This window comes from Phyllobates terribilis, unplaced genomic scaffold, assembly GCF_046119375.1.
Source record: "Phyllobates terribilis strain yellow unplaced genomic scaffold, ASM4611937v1 Scaffold_5__5_contigs__length_657084704, whole genome shotgun sequence".
NCBI lineage: Eukaryota > Metazoa > Chordata > Amphibia > Anura > Dendrobatidae > Phyllobates > Phyllobates terribilis.
The window spans coordinates 249,320,808-249,342,989 of record NW_027362765.1 but is presented as its reverse complement, the minus strand read 5'-3'; the positions used below and the strand labels follow the sequence as shown (position 1 = coordinate 249,342,989).

Here is a 22,182-nt window from a genome sequence, read left to right as displayed (position 1 = left end):
GAATACTGACATTATATACTGTACCTACATATACAGTATTTCCTTTTTGTGCTTATCTTTTCAGTACCTGTATCATTGGTTGTAGATGTTGTCTCTTCAGATCAAACCACTCTCGAGTTCCAGTCTGTATCAAAGAATTAAAAAAAAAAAAGATCAAGTGAAAGGTTTTCCCCACCATTATCCCAGGCAATCCGGCCAATTTGTTATTGGCTGCCCAATTCCCCTGCAGTGCCCTCTCTAGGTAAAATGATGTATTACATGTGTCTATTCAAATTAATGGCTGTCTGTGTAATGTAGGGGCGGACAGAGTAGCAATCCATAGGATATCCTATAATTGTCTGATCAAAGGGTGTATGTTATGTCTTAGCAAACATTGTGACACATGCTACATGGCCAGGAAAACAGATAAAAGCTGTCAAAAGCACAAAGGGTCCAATGAAACAAAATTAAAACAGTAGGTTATTTTTTGGTTCCTGTTACAAATAGGTTTTACCTTGATGGCCTCGATCACTCTGTCCTGTAAGTTGGGAGTAGAGGAGCACAGCTCTCTGAATGCCTTGGTCTTACACATTTGTATCAGAACTCTATATTTAGAAGAATTAATGTTCAGATGAGAATACAAATAATACAATACAGTATATACAAATTTTCAGTTGGAATAATTTAAAAAAAATTAGGCTCCTACTTCTTTTTTGCATATGTAATCGCTTAATTGACCCCATATCTTGTTCCACTTTCTTTCTCAATATAAATTTCCTTACCCTTCTTGTTTCCACACTGCATCTTATTGTCCATTCTTGTACCCAGTTGCCTTTTAATACATGCTTATAGGACGCCATTGGCGTTCCCCTAGTACCACACATACTTCACATACAGGATGCATTACAGTCTCGATGTTCTGTAGTATAGCAAGACATGTCACGGCAGCTCCACCTACCCCTTAGTTACATGTCGCGCGTAATGTTAACAGCAACGCACCACGGTGACGCGTTTTACGTCACTGTTTTCTGGCCAAGTCACACGCCGTGCATCACATGATATCCCTAATAACATCCCTTGCCTAGTACAGACAATTACATATTGACAATGATTGCTCCTTCTATTGCTACAGCCATATTAAAACTGGAAGTTTGAGTGTTTAATAAGATACTTTGTACCTTGCATATATAATTAACCCCTCCTCTTCCTATCCTTGTGAGCTGTTTAAAGCCCCTGGTCTCACCAAGCTGACACACCACATTGAGCTGACATACCTTGTGAGCAGATCCTGCCTGAATTCCTAATACTAGCAGCCTTTAGTGTTCTCTCCTGGGGATCTTTTTTCCACTTGTCACTGATGAGTAGTACCTTTTTACAAATTTTGACCAGGCTTTTGGTTATACTTACCTGAACTCTCAAATTTATTCTCTTCTCCGTATTTAGTAAACTCTGAACGTTATCATGTACTGTATGTGCCCTATACCTAGATTTACAAAATATGTTCTATCTATATATATATATACTGTACTTATGGAGAATAATCTCCTTATATTTCATATATGATAAATTCATGTGCTCTATAACTGTTATTTTCTGTTTATCAATTTATACTGATTTTAATCTATTTTCATTGTAGTGACTATATGTGAACAGGGCTTGGGATGAGCCGTTATATTGAAAGAGTCACAGTTATTCCTGTAAAATTCATGTTTTACTTGGATGAATTATTTTTCGATATTCACATTTGAAAATTGCAAAACACTTGGAAATAATAAAAAGCATCATACTGTATAGCATACATGTCAAACTCGGGCCTGTGGGCCAAATCTGGCCTACAGGGTAGTTTTGTTTGGCCCACAACATCAGAATCACCACCCCTATGTGGGGTCATTATTATGTATGGAGGACTATGTGGTGTCCATAATACTGTATGGAGGACTATGTGGGGCCATTATTATGTATGGAGGACTATGTGGTGCCCATAATACTGTATGGAGGACTATGTGGGGCCATTATTCTATATGGAGGACTATGTGGGGCAATTATACTGTATGAAGCACTATGTGGGGCCCATTATTCTGTAAGGAGGACTATGTGGTGCCCATAATACTGTATGGAGGACTATGTGGGGCCATTATACTGTATGAAGCACTATGTGGGGCCCATTATTCTGTATGGAGGAATATGTGGGGCCCATTATTCTGTATGGAGGACTATGTGGGGCCATAATACTGTATGGAGGACTATGTGGGGCCCTTATTCTATATGGAGGACTATGTGGTGCCCATTATTCTGTATGGAGGACTATGTGGGGCCATTATTCTATATGGAGGACTATGTGGGGCCCTTATTCTATATGGAGGACTATGTGGGGCCATTATACTGTATGGAGGACTATGTGGGGGCCATTATTCTGTATGGAGGACTATATAGGGCCATTATTCTGTATGGAGGACTATGTGGGTCCATTATTCTGTATGGAAGACTATGTGGGACCCATTATACTGTATGGAGGACTATGTGGGACCATTACTCTGTATGGAGGACTATGTGGGACCCATTATTCTGTATGGAGGACTATGTCGGGCCATTATTCTGTATGGAGGACTATGTGGGGCCATTGTTCTGTATGGAGGACTATGTGGTGCCCATTATTCTGTATTGAGGACTATGTGGGGCCCAATATTTTGTATGGAGGACTATGCGGGACCATTATTCCGTATGGAGGACTTTGTGGGGCCCATTATATTGTATATTTGTTGACCTGTGACTTTGTCCAAGTTTTAAATTTTGGCCCTCGGTGTGTTTGAGTTTGACATCCCTGCTGCATGGGAAAGTACAGTCTGTGGCACTTTCCTACACAGTGGAAAAAAAATTTGCTACCTCATACCTCCCGAATGGAGGCCAAATAGACCCTAGGGTGACCTATAATTTTATTCAGAGGTTGTGCTTAAAGGTTTCCTGGCACATACAGCAGATGTGTAGTAAACATCTAAATCTGAACAGACTCTTATTGTGACATAGGTCTTAAAGTCAATTTAGATGGGCCAATAAACTGGAAACAGTAATCACCCGATGAATGAGCGAAACGCTTGGTCATCGGGTGCAATGATTTTTAAGCATCCCTAAAAATCATTCTTATTAGCAGGCAGCTCATCATCTTGTATTAGCAGGTATTGTGCTGCCGAGAGGTCCTATGCACACAGAACTATCGTAATAACAATCTTTCTGTGTTCATAGAAGGTTCGTCGGTCATTAAATGACAGCTGATTGACTTGCATGTACCCAATTGGTGGTCACTTAATGGCCATCATTGTGCCATGTAAACCAGGCCTTATAGATGGCAAAAGCAAGCAATATTAATATATATTATACAGTGTATCCCTAATACATTTAATTTTACTGCTGGTATATTTATCGAATATTGTGTAAAATGGAAACCTAAACTTTAGATTTAATCACTAACCTGAGCAGACCCTGCAGACGTTCTGTAGACCGAGATTCTGACAGTGGAAAGACAATGCGATACCTTTGTAAAAGAGACACTCCATATTGCAATAAAGAGTCAAATGATTCTGCCAACTCATTTTTCTGCAAGTTAGGAACAAAGCAAAGAAAAGTTTGAATTATTCCGCATGAAAGCACGATAGCAGCTACAAGTAAGTATGGACCGCCTTGCCCGGACCTGAACTTAACAGTCACAAAGCATACTGTATATTAGGTCAGTAGACCCGCAACTGGTCCGGGCTTTGGGGTCCATACACAGGCCATGAAAGTTGGATGTGTGAAGCTGGCCTAGTTCCATATACTATGTACCGCTGTTTGATAAAATCACAGTTTTTCTGCTGCAGATCTACCAGTTCTCTGACTGCTGAGCTCTGTATAACCCCACCCACACCACTTAATGGCAGCTTTCTGTGAGCACTGTGCATAGGCAGAAAGCTGCTAATCAGTGGTAGGGGTGTGGGTCACACAAAGCAGGAGGACTACATGGCAGGAGACAAGTAGTCCTCTAGTGATAATCTCTTGTTGATAAAACAGTGATTTTATTGAAACTGCAGCAAGCAGCCCAGTAAGTGACACATTGCTGGAACAACCCTCCCAAGATTACCTGTTCATTCTGCAGCCGTCCTTGAACCCAGAGGTATTCAATACTTGTAATATGATGCAGCAAGCAGCTACTGCTGAACTCCAGACTCTGGTATAGTTTACTGTATGCCAGCCACTGCCTGAAATGACATAGATTTACTAAGGACAATTACTATATAATGAATACATGAGAGGAAAGGTAAAAAAATGATAAACAGGGGAGTACATGAAGCATATAGGATGTGAGATATAATCAATTTGAAAGAAGCAGAAACTCCTGAATGATGGGACCATAATGTTTCCTTAATGTGGACCTGTCATCGAATCAAAAGTGGCCAGTTTCTACTCTCATTTTATTCCTGCTGCTCCCCTAAATTTTCAGTTTTTATGTTTTTCTAAATCCATACATACAGTTACAGAGATACTCAGAGGAACAGCAGGACATAAATAATATTAAAAAATTGGTCACTTTTGATGTGATGACAGGTTCTATTTAAGCATTGGTTTCATGAGAGTTCCAAAGTAGCTTAGGGTTATACTATGGTTCCTAAAGGTTTCTGTGCAGCCCTATTGTACTTTTGAATGCCTCGTTATATCAGATAGTATATTAATGAGGTACCCTTCCCAAAAAACATTGCTTTTAGGGCAGAATATCTCCGACATATAGTCAGGGTTGCCAACCTGATTTTTCCTCTGGATAGTGCATTTAGAAATCATGGACAGTCTTCTTTTTTTTACAAACACACTGGAAAAACAAAAGTAATCATAAAGATAAGTAATATATTTCCACAGTCTGAAATACTGATATCGTCACATGGGCTGTAGTCATTGTGAACTGTAAAATAATGATAATTACTATCACAATGAACCCCAAAGACCCATGAAATCAGTAAAGATTTTTCATGGAAACTTGCCTCTTTTTATACTTCTAGAATTTACGGAAAGTTGACAACCTTACATATGATGCCTCTTGTGGCAGCATACAGCAGCTGTCCAGCAGGCCGTCCCTGCATATGGCATGAGACCTAAGGCTGTGTTCACACATAGTGGTCATTTTATGTCTTTTAACCTCAGCAGCCCTGTGCCGCTGCTATCTTTACATTCTTTCCCTTCACAATCAATTAGTCTTGCAGGGAAAAAGCGGTTTCACACCATGATTAGTGAAAAGACCACAGCGGCACAGGGCTGATGTGCTTTAAAGCTGCAGCATGACCGTTGCGTGTGAACATAGCCATAGAATGAATAACCTCCTGTTCACTACAAATCATTGACCTATTATATATAGAACAAATGTAAAGCTACAATAAGCAAGGAAAGGAAAAAGTGAAAAAGAGAAAGTACATAAAGAAACTTTCTAAAGAAAAGTAAAAGGAGCATTTTCATCACCTACCTGGTTTAGCTTTATGCAGGTTAAGATAGGAACAATCAGCTATGCTCATTATCTGTCCTCCTAGCATCATGGTCTATGTCAATGGTGGTCAAACTGTGGGGGCCTCATATGAATTTCTTGACTCCTTCAGTCCTTGATCCCTTCAAATGGCCTCATATACAGTAACTTATAGTCATGGCTGGGTTAAGACACTTTTACATGACTTTTTTTACATAGCTGTATGTGTGGCACCCTATGTCCTGTATGGTATTGATGTATGCTCCTCCCGCATTTGCCTAAGGGCCTCTAACTGATATTCTCTAGCTAAATATATATATATTTTCTCCATTACTAGCTGTTACTTTGGCAGCGGGTACTTAGTTAACAGCAATGAGGAGAAGGTGTAAACTTTCTATTTGGGCAGTATCATACATAAGGGGCCGAATTCATTATTGCATTTGTGCCTGTTTTATGTGAAGTTTTTGGTGGTTTTTTTGCCAATTTTTCATTACACTAACCTGCATGATGTTACTCTAACTATCTATACAGTATCGTGCAAACATTAATTTGTAACTTACGCCAGGCCTTGATGGAATTCAGACAAGTCTTTTTGGGAAGCATGTAGGTGTAGAATGGTCATTCCATGCGGGCTGATCTCCCCATCCCATGTAGTTCCAGTGGCCTGGAGTAAGAATGGTAATGTTATGCTGTATACAGACATTAGATTACAAACCCACGTATATATTTGAAGTAGTGAAATATGCTATCCTAAACTGTGTTGTCATCTATCTGTCATATGTTTACTATGCAACACAACATACTAGTACTAGTTTATCAGTCATTCCACATGTGTTAATTCAGTTTTGATGTCTTCATTGTGAATGTACAGTTTTCATAGACATGAAAATACAGAAAACTCTTTAAATGAGAAGGTGTGTCCAAACTTTTGGTCTGTACTGTATATCTTATTTTATATATAAATAAAATCTGGCACTTTCCAGCATACAAATCCAATTTAATGTGAAAGGTCACAGGACTAAATTAAAGGTATTCTGACACCAGAATTTTGTTACCCATCTGAGAACAACAAGACGGAGGAGCAGAGACGGTGATTCCAGAGATGTATCACATGCTGCAGTTTTTATAAAATCACAGTGTTCTCTGCTGCAGATCTAGCAGTTCTCTGAATGCTGAGCTCTGTATAACCCCGCCAAACCACTGATTGGCAACTTTCTGTACACTTTTCAAAGGCAGAAAGCTGCCAATCAGTGGTGTGGCAGGGTTATACAGAGCACATAAATTTGGAGGACTACATGGCAGCAGGTTTACTAGTCCTCTAGTGATTATCTCCTGCTGATAAAACTGTTTGAATATATCATTTTTAATGGATGTTGAATAAAAGTGTTTTTATATTTGCATATATTTCTATCCTGCACATTTGACTTATTGGTTTGTGGGTCACTTCCATAGGCATTTTTAATATTGTATATTGTCAATTTATTGTCTGGACTGCACAATTAAAAATAAATCTATAAAAATAAATATATATACATACAGATGGATAGATACAGTATCTCTCTAATATACAGTACAGACCAAAAGTTTGGACACACCTTCTCATTTAAAGATTTTTCTGTATTTTCATGACTATGAAAATTGTACATTCACACTGAAGGCATCAAAACTATGAATTAACACATGTGAAATTGTATACTTAACAAAAAAGTGTGAAACAACTGAAAATATGTCTTATATTCTAGGTTCTTCAAAGTAGCCACCTTTTGCTTCGATGACTGCTTAGCACACTCTTGGCATTCTCTTGATGAGCTTCAAGAGGTAGTCACCGGAAATGGTTTTCACTTCACAGGTGTGCCCTGTCAGGTTTAATAAGTGGGATTTCTTGCCTTATAAATGGGGTTGGGACCATCAGTTGTGTTGTGCAGAAGTCTGGTGGATACACAGCTAATAGTCCTACTGAATAGACTGTTAGAATTTGTATTATGGCAAGAAAAAAACAGCTAAGTAAAGAAAAACGAGTGGCCATCATTACTTTAAGAAATGAAGGTCAGTCAGTCCGAAAAATTGGGAAAACTTTGAAAATGTCCCCAAGTGCAGTTGCAAAAACCATCAAGCGCTACAAAGAAACTGGCTCACATGAGGACCGCCCCAGGAAAGGAAGACCAAGAGTCACCTCTGCTTCTGAGGATAGTTTATCCGAGTCACCAGCCTCAGAAATCGCAGGTTAACAGCAGCTCAGATTAGAGACCAGGTCAATGCCACACAGAGTTCTAGCAGCAGACACATCTCTACAACAACTGTTAAGAGGAGACTTTGTGCAGCAGGCCTTCATGGTAAAATAGCTGCTAAGAAACCACTGCTAAGGACAGGCAACAAGCAGAAGAGACTTGTTTGGGCTAAAGAACACAAGGAATGGACATTAGACCAGGGGAAATCTGTGCTTTGGTCTGATGAGTCCAAATTTGAGATCTTTGGTTCCAACTGCCGTGTCTTTGTGAGACGCAGAAAAGGTGAACGGATGGACTCTACATGCCTGGTTCCCACCATGAAGCATGGAGGAGGAGGTGTGATGGTGTGGGGGTGCTTTGCTGGTGACTCTGTTGGGGATTTATTCAAAATTGAAGGCATACTGAACCAGCATGGCTACCACAGCATCTTTCAGCGGCATGCTATTCCATCTGGTTTGCGTTTAGTTGGACAATCTTTTATTTTTCAACAGGACAATGACCTCAAACACACCTCCAGGCTGTGTAAGGAGGAGAAGGAGAGTGATGGGGTGCTACGCCAGATGACCTGGCCTCCACAGTCACCAGACCTGAACCATATCGAGATGGTTTGGGGTGAGCTGGGCCGCAGAGTGAAGGCAAAAGGGCCAACAAGTGCTAAGCATCTCTGGGAACTCCTTCAAGATTGTTGGAAGACCATTTCCGGTGACTACCTCTCGAAGCTCATCAAGAGAATGCCAAGAGTGTGCAAAGCAGTCACCAAAGCAAAAGGTGGCTACTTTGAAGAACCTAGAATATAAGACATATTTTCAGTTGTTTCACACTTTTTTGTTAAGTATATAATTCCCATGTGTTAATTCATAGTTTTGATGTCTTCAGTGTGAATGTACAATTTTCATAGTCATGAAAATACAGGAAACTCTTTAAATGAGAAGGTGTGTCCAAACTTTTGGTCTGTACTGTATATCTTATTTTATATATAAATAAAATCTGGCACTTTCCAGCATACAAATCCAATTTAATGTGAAAGGTCACAGGACTAAATTAAAGGTATTCTGACACCAGAATTTTGTTACCCATCTGAGAACAACAAGACGGAGGAGCAGAGACGGTGATTCCAGAGATGTATCACATGCTGCAGTTTTTATAAAATCACAGTGTTCTCTGCTGCAGATCTAGCAGTTCTCTGAATGCTGAGCTCTGTATAACCCCATCCACACCACTGATTGGCAACTTTCTGTACACTTTTCAAAGGCAGAAAGCTGCCAATCAGTGGTGTGGCAGGGTTATACAGAGCACATAAATTTGGAGGACTACATGGCAGCAGGTTTACTAGTCCTCTAGTGATTATCTCCTGCTGATAAAACTGTTTGAATATATCATTTTTAATGGATGTTGAATAAAAGTGTTTTTATATTTGCATATATTTCTATCCTGCACGTTTGACTTATTGGTTTGTGGGTCACTTCCATAGGCATCTTTAATATTGTATATTGTCAATTTACCAATCCCCTTTTAGGCTAGGGACTCACTGAGCGGTTCGCCATGACGTGGCAGTGGGCTTCATACAGTCTGATCAGAATGTTAAACTAAGAACCTCATGTTCAGTTTTGTAAATTTTTGCCGAGAGGCATTAGATCAGATGTATGATTTTGTGATGTGTGGTCCGTGTCTCTTTTTTTCTACGGTTCTGGCATTTAAATTACTGTCCCCTCTTTCTTTTGTTTTACTTGGACCAGCACTCCTCCCAGGTGTTTTTAAATTAGCAGGAGACTGCAAGAGGGTTTCTGCCTAGTTTTGCTCTCAGACTGAGGGCTTCTGGAAGGTGAGTTTTTTACATCTATTCATCTGGATTTGGTGCTGTGTGGCAGCCATTGTTGCTGTGGTGCCTGTGGGGCGGTGTGGCCTGAGTCATGGTGGCTCAGCCTCGCAGCATGGGTGCTGTGAGGCACAAGGTTGCCCGCCTCGCTGGTGAATGGTCGTTGTGATGGTGGTTTGTGCACGGCAATGCACCTTTCAGGCTAGGGACTCACTAAGAGGTTTGCCGTGACGTGGCAGTGGGCTTCATACAGTCTGATCAGAAAGTTAAACTATGAACCGCATGTTCGGTTTTGTAATTTTTTTCCTAGCTGCATTAGACAAACGTACAATTTTTTAATATGTGGTAAATATCTCTTCTTTTGTATAGTTCTGCCAATCTCATATACAACCCAGCCATAGGAGTGTTATACAGGGGCCTTCAGTAGGCCGCTGGTTGCCATGACAACAGTATGGGCACTCTGCGATTGAGTCTCATGGGGGAGGGGTTCGACCAGACCTAACCACTTAAATACCACTATCAGCAATTGACTGCAGCATCTAAGTAGTTAAACATTTCTGATATTAGAGGCAGGTGCTGGTGGGAACTCACTGAGTATGGCGAACATAGTTATTAAATATGCAGGACAACTGAAAAGACTGGAGTACAATATGTAAAAAGATATACTGTAAATAAAACATAATCATGGCAAAACTTTTTTGTTTCTTTGTGTTTTTTCATAAAAAAATATAGTAAGAATTTAATACAAATTAAGATGAAAAGAGTGGATATGGATTGGTTCTCCTAATATTATATGGACTATACCTGGTGACAGGTGATCTCATGTCGTACAAACTGCTGTAGTAGCTGCCGGTGGACAATGTAGCTGGGGTTTTTGCTAAGCATAGTTGCTCTCTGGAATTGCACATGTATGGGAAAAAAGTTAAAATGTCATTACACTGAAGGTTAAGGGCTCTTTCAAATGTCTGTGATAATCGGTCTATATGTCCGATCGCAATGCATGGACTGTCTGCACCCGAGCGTGACAGCATCATAGAAATATATGAAGCTATCACACCCGGGTCAGGAGATGTGCAGCCAGTCTGTCATTGCGATCTGACATATAGACCGATTATCACGAACATCTGAAAGAGCTCTAACATTTAAGAAGTCAAGGACTAGTAACAGGTAGATGTACAATATCGTAATGTTGAAGTAAAATTAAAATAAAAATTATTCTGCTGTTGCTAATAGACTATATTTTTGTACCAATCTGAAAGTACAGACCGCGCTGGGAAAAAAATGTAAAGTACAGTGCCTACAAGTAGTATTCAACCCCCTGCATATTTAGCTGGTTTGATAAGATGCAAATAAGTTAGAGCCTTCAAACTGCATTCGAGAGTAGGTTTTATGAACAGAAGCATAAATCTTACAAACCAAAAAGTTATGTTGCTCAGTTGAATTTTATTAAATTTTAAACATAAAAGTGTGGGTCAATTATTACTCAACCCCTATGTTTAATATTTTGTGGAATAACCCTTGTTTGCAATTACAGCTAATAATCGTCTTTTCTAAGACCTGATCAGGCCTGCACAGGTCTGTGGAGTTATCTTGGCCCACTCCTCCATGCAGATCTTCTCCAAGTTATCTAGGTTCTTTGGGTGTCTCATGTGGACTTTATTCTTGAGCTCCTTCCACAAGTTTTCAATTGGGTTAAGGTCAGGAGACTGACTAGGCCACTCCAACACCTTGACTTTTTCCCTCTTGAACCAGGCCTTGGTTTTCTTGGCTGTGTGCTTTGGGTCGTTGTCTTGTTGGAAGATGAAATTACGACCCATCTTAAGATCCTTGATGGAGGAGCGGAGGTTCTTGGCCAAAATCTCCAGGTAGGCCGTGCTATCCATCTTCCCATGGATGCGGACCAGATGGCCAGGCCCCTTGGCTGAGAAACAGCCCCACAGCATGATGCTGCCACCACCATGCTTGACTGTAGGGATGGTATTCTTGGGGTCGTATGCAGTGCTATCCAGTCTCCAAACGTCACGTGTGTGGTTGGCACCAAAGATCTCGATCTTGGTCTCATCAGACCATAGAACCTTGAACCAGTCTGTCTCAGAGTCCTCCAAGTGATCATGAGCAAACTGTAGACGAGCCTTGACATGACGCTTTGAAAGTAAAGGTACCATACAGGCTCGTCTGGAACGGAGACCATTGCGGTGGAGTACGTTACTTATGGTATTGACTGAAACCAATGTCCCCACTGCCATGAGATCTTCCCGGAGCTTCTTCCTTGTTGTCCTTGGGTTAGCCTTGACTCTTCGGACAAGCCTGGCCTCGGCATGGGAGGACACTTTCAAAGGCTGTCCAGGCCGTGGAAGGCTAACAGTAGTTCCATAAGCCTTCCACTTACGGATGATGCTCCCAACAGTGGAGACAGGTAGGCCCAACTCCTTGGAAAGGGTTTTGTACCCCTTGCCAGCCTTGTGACCCTCCACAATCTTGTCTCTGATGGACTTGGAATGCTCCTTCGTCTTTCCCATGTTGACCATGTCTGAGTGCTGTTCACAAGTTTGGGGAGGGTCTTAAATAGTCAGAAAAGGCTGGCAAAAGAGATCTTTAATCCACACATGTGAAGCTCATTATTCTTGGTGCCTGAACTACTTCTTAATACTTTAGGGGGACCAAACAGAATTCTTGTGGTTTGAGGGGTTGAATAATAAATGACACTCTGAATTAACTTTTAACGTTTTTTAAAAAAATAAATAAAAAAAAAACAAAAACAAAATTTGCTGCAGTGCATTTCCCACTTCCAGGCTGATCTACAGTACAAATGTCACAATGCCAAGTTAATTCCGCATGTGTCAACCAGCTAAATCTGCAGGGGGTTGAATACTACTTGTAGGCACTGTACATTTACACTCCAATTGTGTCACTGGACTCTATGGCTATGTCGGAGGTTCTGTCCGAATACCATTTTTTTCAGTGATTGAGACGGAAACTCGGACAGAATGGGACTTTACTACTCCTGTAAGGTCGGGTCATTAAAGGTAATGTCATTAATGTATTACCAATATGAGGAAAAATTGGCAACAATTGCTATGGCACTTTGCTTTTACTTTCATTAAATACTTGAATATGAGAGTCTGGGCTTGATGAGCAATTAGACGTTGAAAGCAAGGCAAATAAACAATACAGGCAAATTTATCATTTACCCAAGGCCAAAGGAGATAGAAGGTTTTTAAATTGGATGCCTAGGAGTCCAGTGAAAAAAATACACATACTTTCTTTTACCATGAGCCCTATGGTTAACAGATTGTTTTTGGAAGTTTTTTTCTGATGTATACAACAAACAGAGGCCATAGATGTAACATGAACATAGATTAAAGCAAATATAAAATAGATACTAGTAACATATAAGAAAAGCAATGAAAGAACAAGCAATAATGTTGAGGAGCAACAGCATCTTAAAAAAGTGCACTCCCTCTACCAACCACCCTATACCTAACCCAATGGCTATGCCTACAAATTTAGATTACTGCTAGATAAAAATAGTGCTTTTATGAGACTTCGGCCCCAATTCATCAAAGCAATTCGTCAAAGTGAGAAAATTGCCGGTCTTAAGAAATCAGGACTTTGGTAACGTGATACATTTTCCCCTGAATTGGAAGATTTCTGGATTAAGGAACAACACAGCTAGTCATTAATTAGATGATTTGCGGTATCAGGCCCTCACTGTGCCCACGTCCAGCCCCAGAAACACCGATTTTGGAGGAGCTGAGAGAAAATGGCATGAAAAAGCCAAAAGTTGCAAAATTTTTGCACAACTCCGAGTTGTACCAAAGTGTTGTGACTATTCCAAACAATTTATGCCAGAAATTGCTTTGATGAATCGGGCTATGGCTTGAAAATAAAGGTGCCAATTCATCAAACCCGTAAAAGCTTTTAAAAGTTTAAAATATTTTGCGCAACGGTGAGTTTGTTACTTTTGGTGTTTTCAAGCTAGTTAAAATTAGCTCGGCCAATGGGAGGAGATGGAGATAAGACAGGGTGGGATGTGGGCGTGGACATTCCCCCCCATCAAATTAATAAAAAATGGTGGCATTTTATATGTCAGAAATGGAACTGGAGTAGCATTTCTGGCGCGGAGCATGGAAGCGCACGCCATAGAGGAGATGCGTCTAAATTCATTAAGTGGTGTGCACCTGTTAATGAATTCAGTGCCATGTAATCCAGCAAGAGCGGTGCAGCATGATGAGCGTACACTACGCCAGTCTTGATGAATTGGTCCCAAAGTGTTCTTACCTTTTTGTGTGTCAGAAGGAACTGGAGGTGGCACTGTCCTCTGTCTGGGTACGTGTCTGTCCGAGGTTCCAAATGGTACCAGCGATCCTCCCTACACTTCAGATCCTAAACACAATCAAATCTTTTTTTAAAATACATTTTCATGTTTAATCCATTGACCACAGCAGTAAAAATATATTTAGTAATCTCCGGAGCCCACAAGGTCTTACCCGCAAACGAAGAACAACGTTGCCTAGAAAGTCATCTTGACCTTTGTCCTTACGAGCATCTTTAAATATCCTTAAAACAGGAAAGTATGCATGTATTAGATGAAGAACCACAAGAAAGCCAAGAATGTCTACTATTGGCCTTTTCTTTTTTGACAAAGAGGGAGGGAGTAAGTCTTATTAGAAATACTTAGAAAGGTTTTCCAGTCCTATGGAAATAAAGCTCGAACAATATGTAACATAAAATTTTCTGCAACTTTATAATATACTTTGTGATTCATAGCTACCATTTCAAGATCTCAGTTTTGAGGCTTAATACAAAACTCTCTGTTGAGCACTAAGTTGAGGTTTCTGTCAGGATCCGTAAAAAAATGTATTATGACAGGAACCCAGACAGAGCCAGACGGAACCACTGAATGATGCCAATAGAATCACTGTGGACACTATCTGGCCACTGTTCTTGCAGTATTGTTTTTTTTTCAGACATACAGGTGTCGAGGAGCTACATTTCATTGATGGTATCATGAATTCACAGATGTACTTCTCTATATTGAAAGAGATGCTAGCATCACTCTGTGCCCTTAGTAGACGCGCACCTTTCCAACATGATAATAAAGGAGTGGGCTGGAGTCGGGCGTAGCTAGAGGGAAGCCCCCCATGACTAGGATTGGCCGGGAGGATTTGAGTTTGGAAGATGCGGGGGTTTAGGATTGGGTATGGAAGTATGGGGGAGGGCACTATAAGGATTGAGGGGTGGCTATGGGGAATAGTGTGGGAAGGGCATTGTTCTGTAGACTCGGACAGAGAAGATCCCATATGCCCCAAATCCCTACCTCTATGGAGTCCGTGGAAGCATTGGTGGCCCAGCTGCGGGACTCGGCCCGTTATAGAGATCCAGGCTGGCTGGTGTCCCAGCTGTCATCCTTGCTGGGGGCAGCACGTACGGAGGAAGAGGCACCGGGATCCAGCCGGAGATCCAGAAGATCGCGGCCTCCGGAGCAGCTGTCGCCCGATATATTTGCGGGCAGCAGGCGGAGACCCTCACTCGACCCTGCGGGTGGCGAGCAGCACAGTGCGGTGCCACGCCGCCGTGCTCGCACCGGCAGGAATCCGCACAGCCGGCCTGCGGGCCCTGGACGGTGGGGAGCGGGGACCGGCGCTGAAGCACAGGCTGCACAGGAAGTGCGGGCTGCACAGGAAGTGCGGGCCGCACAGAAAGTGCGGCCGGCATCTGCAGCGCTGCCTGGACCGGAAGTCAGGGCAGCGCCTAGCAGGGACATCCCTGCATCAGGTGGATCTGTCTGCACACGGCGGAACATTGGCGATCTGAGGCGCGCCGGCGGGACTGACATCCGGAACGGCAGATATCCCTGGCGATGCTCCTGTCGGGGTACCTGCCAGACGGAGCGGGAGACTCAACATACGGCGGCGATCGGATGGCAGGCAGCAGCAGGGAGAAGCAGCACTGACAGACCCAGCTCTTCAGTCCGCGGCAGGCGGCAGAGTGGAGCTGCCTGGCAGGCACATCCCATCCAGCACCTGCCGTGCCGGTTGGTCCGGGTATGGGGGCGATCGGCGTCACAGGCCTACGAAGTGGAGCAGAGCGAGGCCAAGCGGGACGCGAACTCCAGGCGTGGGAGCACCAGCGGCTGGCGCTCGGGTCCCTCCCCGGTGACGAGGAGGCCGGGGGCGCGGGCCTGGAACATGGCCGCCAATCGGAAGGATCGAATTTCGAACAAGGACCGACAACTCACGGGATCAACAGGACTCAGGATTGTCGGCTGGCGGGGACACAGCACCTGCGCAGCTACGTGAGTATGATTATATGTCTGGTTTGCTGCCCGCAGGGGCTGTATCGCAAGGGGTAGCGAGTAGTCAATTAGTGAGGAACGATGCGAGGAATGTGGGTGGGTCGAGTGGGGCACAGGTACCGGGGCTTAGTGATATTTTACGCACTATGTCGCAAGTCTTGTTGAGGTTAGAAGGTGGGACAGCAAGCGAGGTGGGCGTCTCGCCCGTGAGAGCTTGGTTACCTGGGCAGGCGGTGGCGCAGCGGGCTGGGCCTGAAGGGGTCAGGTCAATGGTTGCTAGCGAGGAGGTGTCATCGGGGTTTCGGTATCGGTGCAGACCGAAAAAGAAAAAGGCGATACGGTAAAGCTTGATGATAGGGCAAGGGGTGAGGTGTACGTGTGTTTTGAGGGGCCTTTGGGGACACATTTAAAAAAAGAGGTAAGGTAAAAAATTTTGGCGGGATGAATATGTCGAAATCTTCTCCCTCCTCCCCTTGGAAAAGTTCAATTTAGATAAGGGAAAGAAAGACGATAGCAAGAAGGCGGAGGAAGAAAAGCGGAGGTGGTGATTGATTCCCGAGACGTTTGTAAATTAGTTGCAAGCGTTTGCAATATTGGCTAGCGTTATCGGGGAAAAGTTTCTGGAAAATTGCTCCGGTTTATTTTATGTGGATTCTATATGGGAGGCCCACCGTACGAGACCCACCGTACATATGGGGGGCAGACATGGTTACGTGTGGTGAGGCCAGAAATTAAGTGGGATCAGAAGGACATAGGGTTGTGGCTTAAGGTAATTGCTCCGGCCAGGTACGGGCAGTCCTTTCATGGGAGCAGAGGCAGCAGTAGTCAATCATCTGGACATGGGGGGGGGGTAATGCGGGGGCGCAGGTGGAAAGGAAAAAGCGGGAACGTGTTGGCAGTTTAATTATGGTCAATGCAAGTACGGGAACAGTTGTAAGTTCAAATACGTATGTTCCCATTGTAACGGGAGTTCCCACGGGGCCTCTAAATGTTTTAAGAATGGAAAAGGGAAGCCTTCAGTGGGTCCCGGTCAAGGGGGAGACTCCAGTGAAACTTCCCGGGATGGCCCCCTTTTTAAGTAGATATCCAGATCGGGAAAAAGCGGATGTTATTAGTTACGGTTTTTTAGAAGGTTTTAGGATTCCTCCACCAGCACATAAAGTTCCTTTTTCACTTAAAAATTTTAGGTCGGCCCAGTTGCATCCGGACGTGGTCAGTGCAAAGTTGTCTAAAGAGGTGGAGTTGGGCCGTATGACTGGTCCTTTTCGGTGTTTGCCAGGTGAGGGTGTGATTATTTCTCCTTTGGCTAAGACCGACATTGAGTAGGCGTTCAGATTGCTTCCGGTGCACCCGGATAGCATTCCTTTGTTAGGGTGTTTTTGGTGCGAGGAGTACTACCTAGATAGATGTTTGTCCATGGGTTGTGCAATTTCTTGTTCGCTGTTTGAAACTTTTAGCACTTTCTTGGAATGGGCGGTATGGGACGTTGCAGGTGTACAGTCGGTCATTCATTATTTGGATGATTTTTTGTTTATAGGTTCTCCATAATCGTTAGTTTGTGAGAACTTGTTAGCATCTACGTTTTGGGTGGCTAAGCGTTTTGGCGTTCCGCTGGCTGAACAGAAAACAGAAGGGCCTTGTACTGTGTTGAGTTTCTTAGGTATTCTGATTGATTCAGAAAAGATGGAATGTCGTTTACCGGAGGATAAATTGCTCATGCTGAGGCAGAAGGTGGATAGGGTGGGGAGCTTGCGTAATTTAATGTTAAAGGAGTTGCAATCTCTGTTGGGTAGGTTGAATTTCGCTTGCAGAATTATGCCTATGGGCAGGATTTTTTGTCGCAGGTTGTCCAGGGCGACTGCAGGTGTGAGGGCACCGCATCATTTCATTCGGTTGAATAGGGACCACAGAGATGACTTGGAAGTGTGGAAACGTTTTTTTGAGAATTACAATGGGAGGTCGTTAATTCAGCAGGATTTCGTTGACAGTTTTGATTGCGAAATTTATACGGATGCAGCCGGCGGTGCAGGTTTCGGAGCTTACTGTAAGGGGAGGTGGAGTGTTGGAGCGTGGCCAACATCGTTGAAACAGTTGGGTTACACAAAAAACTTGGCCTTGTTGGAGTTGTTCCCAATAGTGGTGGCAGTTTCTATTTCGGGGGAATTTTTCTTGAATAGGAGAATACGTTTTCTTTGTGAGAATATGGCAGTGGTTTGTCGGCCTCATTCCCTCCAGTCATTAAGCTGCTCAGGGAACTCGTGCTCAGATGTCTTGAATTGAATGCTTGGATTTCGGCTGTACATGTTCTGGGTGTTCAGAATTCTATAGCGGATGCATTGTCTCGTTTTCAGTGGGACCGTCTCCGGGCTCTGGCGCCAGAGGCGGAGGACGTGGGAGACGAAAAATTCTCACCAGATGTCGGTAACAAACCATCCAATGCACACAGGAAAATAAATCAATAAATTGATGTCCGTAAATTAAGTTATGTGTTATAATGAGAAATGACACAAGGAAAAAGTATTGAAAACGCTTACTGAAAATTTAATCAATGCTTCATACAAATGCCTTTGTTGGTGATGACAGCTCCAAGACGCCTCCTGTATGGAGAAACTAGTCGCATGCATTGCTCAGTTGTGATTTTGGCCCACTCTTCCAGACAAACATTCTTCAAATCTTGAAGGTTCTGTGAGCACCTTCTATGAACTCTGAGCTTTAATTCCTTCCATAAATTTTCTATTGGATTCAGGTCAGGTGATTGGTTGGGTCATTCTAGCAGCTTTATTTTCTTCCTCTGAAACCAATCGAGTTTCCTTGGCTGTATGTTTCATTGTCTTGCTGAAATGTCCACTCTCTTTTTATCTTCATCATCCTGGTAGATGGCAACAGATTATTTTCAAGAATGTCCCAGTATATTTGTCCATTCATCCTACCTTCAATTTATATGAAGTTTGCCAGTGATGTATGCTGAAAAACAGTCCCACACAATGATGTTCCCACCTCCAAACATCACTGTTGTTATGGTGTTTTCAGGATGGTGTGTATTGTGGCATCCAAACAAATTTTGGTCTCATCCCACCAGGCTATATTATCCCAGTGTTTCACAGGCTTGTCTAAATTTTGTTGAGCAAACTTTAAACAAGCTTGAACATGCTTTTTGATCATCAATGGAGTCTTGCATGGTCAGCGTGCATAAAAGCCATGGAGCTTGAGTGCATTACTTATTGTTTCCTTAGAAACAATTGTACCTGTTGATACTAGGTCTTTCTGTAGCTCTCCACTGGTGGTTCTTGGCTCTTGGACAACTCTTCTGATAATCATTTTCACTCTTCTGTTTGAAGCCTTGCGAGGAGCAACTGATCATGGCCGGTTTAATGTGAAATCATGTTCTTTTCACTTCTGGATTTTGGCCCCAACAGTGCTCAATGGAACCTTCAGTAGTTTAGAAATTCATCTCTAAGCAATGCCATCAGTATGTTTTGCAACAATAAGGTTGCGAAGGTCTTGAGACAGCTCACTGGTTTTACCCATCATGAGATGTTTCTTCTGTGACACCTTTTTATAGGCCATCAGTTGAACCAACTGATATTATTTTTCACTAAGTAGCAGGATTGCTTTCTAATTACTAATAGATTTCAGCTGGTGCCATGACTTTCCATGGCTTTTTGCATCTCTCTTTCTTAATGTGTTTGATACTTTTTCCCTGTGTCATTTATAATTATTACACATAACTTAATTTATGGACATCTACGGACAGTAAAACAAAAGTAGGTGCTTTCTTCTGTCATTCATAGTGTCCACGAGGAAAAAAGCAATATCCATGATTTGTTTTTTTCTTTTTATCCAAAGTACATGTGCTGAGCAGAGCAAACACTCTAAGAACAGGGCATTCTAGTATTTATCAAACAGGAGGATTCTCTAATTCACGACAAATGAGGGTGAGAAGAGCTGTTATTTTTACGGTATGGTGCTTAGATGCTTACAAATAAGCCTAATTAGGAAAACGAGATAGAGGGTTTCAAAATCTAAAGGCCACCATACACATGAGATGGTTGTCAGTCAAACCAGCCATTTCAGCCAACTCTTCCATACTCATGAGAACTTGTTCGGCCGAGCGCTGTTGTCTTCTCTATGAGAAAGCTGCCAGCTGACATGTTGACCATCGGCTTATGTCCAGGAGAAGAATGCAATTGGCAATCTGAAATCAGACATGCCAATTGACATCTTCACTGATAATCAGTGGGCAACCCCATACACATTACACTGCTGGTGGGTTCGACCAACATTAGTCTAATGTGTATTGGGCCTTCAAGATTCTTATGTTATAATTCTAAAACTGACTTTCTGATATGTGACTGCTTTATAGGAAGGAGGGGGGGATATGATATTGCATCGCTGAAATTAACAGCTGGTACACTAATATATGATAATATATAATAATAGGGACCTATAGGGAGGATAGAGAGGACTCAGACATTATATTGAAGGTGTGAGATGAAGGCGTGATTTTTAAAAGGGACGTGGTTTATGTCTATGAAATTTTCGGGCCATTAATGAATTTTGGGTCAGGTGTTCAGAAAAAAATTGAAGAGTAGGTTGGTAACCCTAGTTAGGCGCCCTACTAAGAGTTAGTCTCTTACCTCTTTAATCCATGCAGGTCTGTCAACTCCCCAAGCTTGCTCCTGACAGATTCCACATCATCAGAGTCCCTTTAAGAGATGTCAATTAATATATAAAAACTGATACTATGATTTACTTGTAGGTAGAGAAGATGCAGCCTTTAAGCTGCATATGAAAAAGTAAAATGTATTGCTACTGAGTGACCCCCAGCCATTGGTAACTAATAAAACATTAATGGCGAGTTAAGTACCAGTCTATGTGACAACACATTGCCCAATGAAAATCAAAAAAATAGCAGCCCTTTTCATTAGCAGGTAGCTCCTTTACCCATCCGTGATGGGTACGAGCACACAGAGCTGCAAACCAAACTCAATTTCACTTACAACAAAAGTCTGCAAAAGTTTTTAATATATAACAGTTTTTTCTAGAGCCCAAAACTATACAGTATTCCACACATCGCCTGACTATTCCCAATGCATTGTGATCACAGTTTTAAAGGGTTTTCCCAGAATCAACACTGACCACCTATTCACAGGTTAGGTCATAGGTGTCTGATTGCTGGGAGGTGTGTGGGGAATCCTTTACTAGTAAGAACAAATCACATATTCCCAATCCATACATGAGCTTTATGGTGGTTTAAGACATTTTACAACCAGTTTCTTGGCCCACATCCCCTTGACCGGCCACACCACACTTCTTCCACAGTTCTAATAAGCTGAACTAAGATCCCCATGAACTAACATATCAGACCTGACACCCATTCAATATTTCAGTATTTTCAGTTACTAACAATTCCAGTCTGAATAGATTTAAAACTTTTTTTTAACTTAAAAGTAAATATTTTCTTTCATCCACAAGGAGTGATCCTAATGTGGCAACTTCGCCTGAGAACATGAATCAGCACTCACCACATATCCATCTGAAAGCGTGCATATTGTATGTCTTCTACTTCCCTAAAATACAGATAGTAAATAGTGTTATGTCCATATAAAAGGTCTGAAACTGAGTTCTGCCTTTCATCCTTTTAAAGATTAATTAAAAGATCTAAAAGGTTTGTAATATGTTGTTTATTTGCCGTGGATTGTCCTGCAGGGATTTGCATATGGCGTTTTACTGTACCCGCTATGCAGCAGTGATTTTGGCAAATCTCATCTACACATTGCAGAAAATTTTATGAGCAGAAAATCCACAGCATGTCAGTCTCTTGGTTGACATGGATGGACAATATGTCTTTTTTTTATAACTAATAAATTATATGTGTGGAATTCCTTTTGGATTTCAACCATTCGATGGCAAATCTGATACAAAATCAGCAGCAAATCAACCCATAACACACAGAATTTGCTGCAGATGTGATGCAGAAAAAATTTGCAGCAATTTTTTGTTATGTAAACATACCCACATATAATCTTTGTGTGGGGCAACGGGACTGTGAGAGCATAATATTGTGAGGGAGGACTGGAGGCATGGGACTGTGTGTTTGTTGGGGAGGAACTGTGGGGCATCATCAGTGTCAGACTGGGGCGCCAAGGGCCCACCAGTAACCAACTCCAGGGCCCCACTTTTCAGCTACATGCAAATGTGACATTATCCTCAATCGCAAATTTATATAACAATGAACTGGGTGGATTGTTAAATGAATAAGATGCTGTCTTTGTCTGTACATAGTGATTCAAGTATATTGTGCCAAGTACTGTCATTGGCCCACCGGAGGATTCTCCTGTTCTCCTGTGGGTCAGTCCAAGCCTTGGTGTCATAGTGGGTGCAT

At 42.2% G+C, this 22,182-nt stretch overlaps 1 protein-coding gene across 5 annotated transcripts in view; it reads right to left on the bottom strand.

Annotated features, from left to right (window-relative positions):
* Nucleotides 1-22,182, bottom strand: part of UNC13D (unc-13 homolog D) — a 102,346-nt gene that overhangs the window by 23,350 nt on the left and 56,814 nt on the right. For all 5 annotated transcript variants that reach the window (XM_073683988.1, XM_073683987.1, XM_073683989.1 and 2 more), the window contains 10 exons: nt 21,323-21,367; nt 20,435-20,503; nt 13,990-14,059; nt 13,781-13,885; nt 10,304-10,393; nt 6,016-6,119; nt 4,091-4,208; nt 3,446-3,570; nt 494-584; nt 68-124 (listed from right to left, as the gene is read on the bottom strand). In XM_073683988.1, coding sequence (XP_073540089.1) covers nt 68-124; nt 494-584; nt 3,446-3,570; nt 4,091-4,208; nt 6,016-6,119; nt 10,304-10,393; nt 13,781-13,885; nt 13,990-14,059; nt 20,435-20,503; nt 21,323-21,367 — 874 coding nt within the window. The remainder of the gene's footprint in view (nt 1-67; nt 125-493; nt 585-3,445; nt 3,571-4,090; nt 4,209-6,015; nt 6,120-10,303; nt 10,394-13,780; nt 13,886-13,989; nt 14,060-20,434; nt 20,504-21,322; nt 21,368-22,182) is intronic.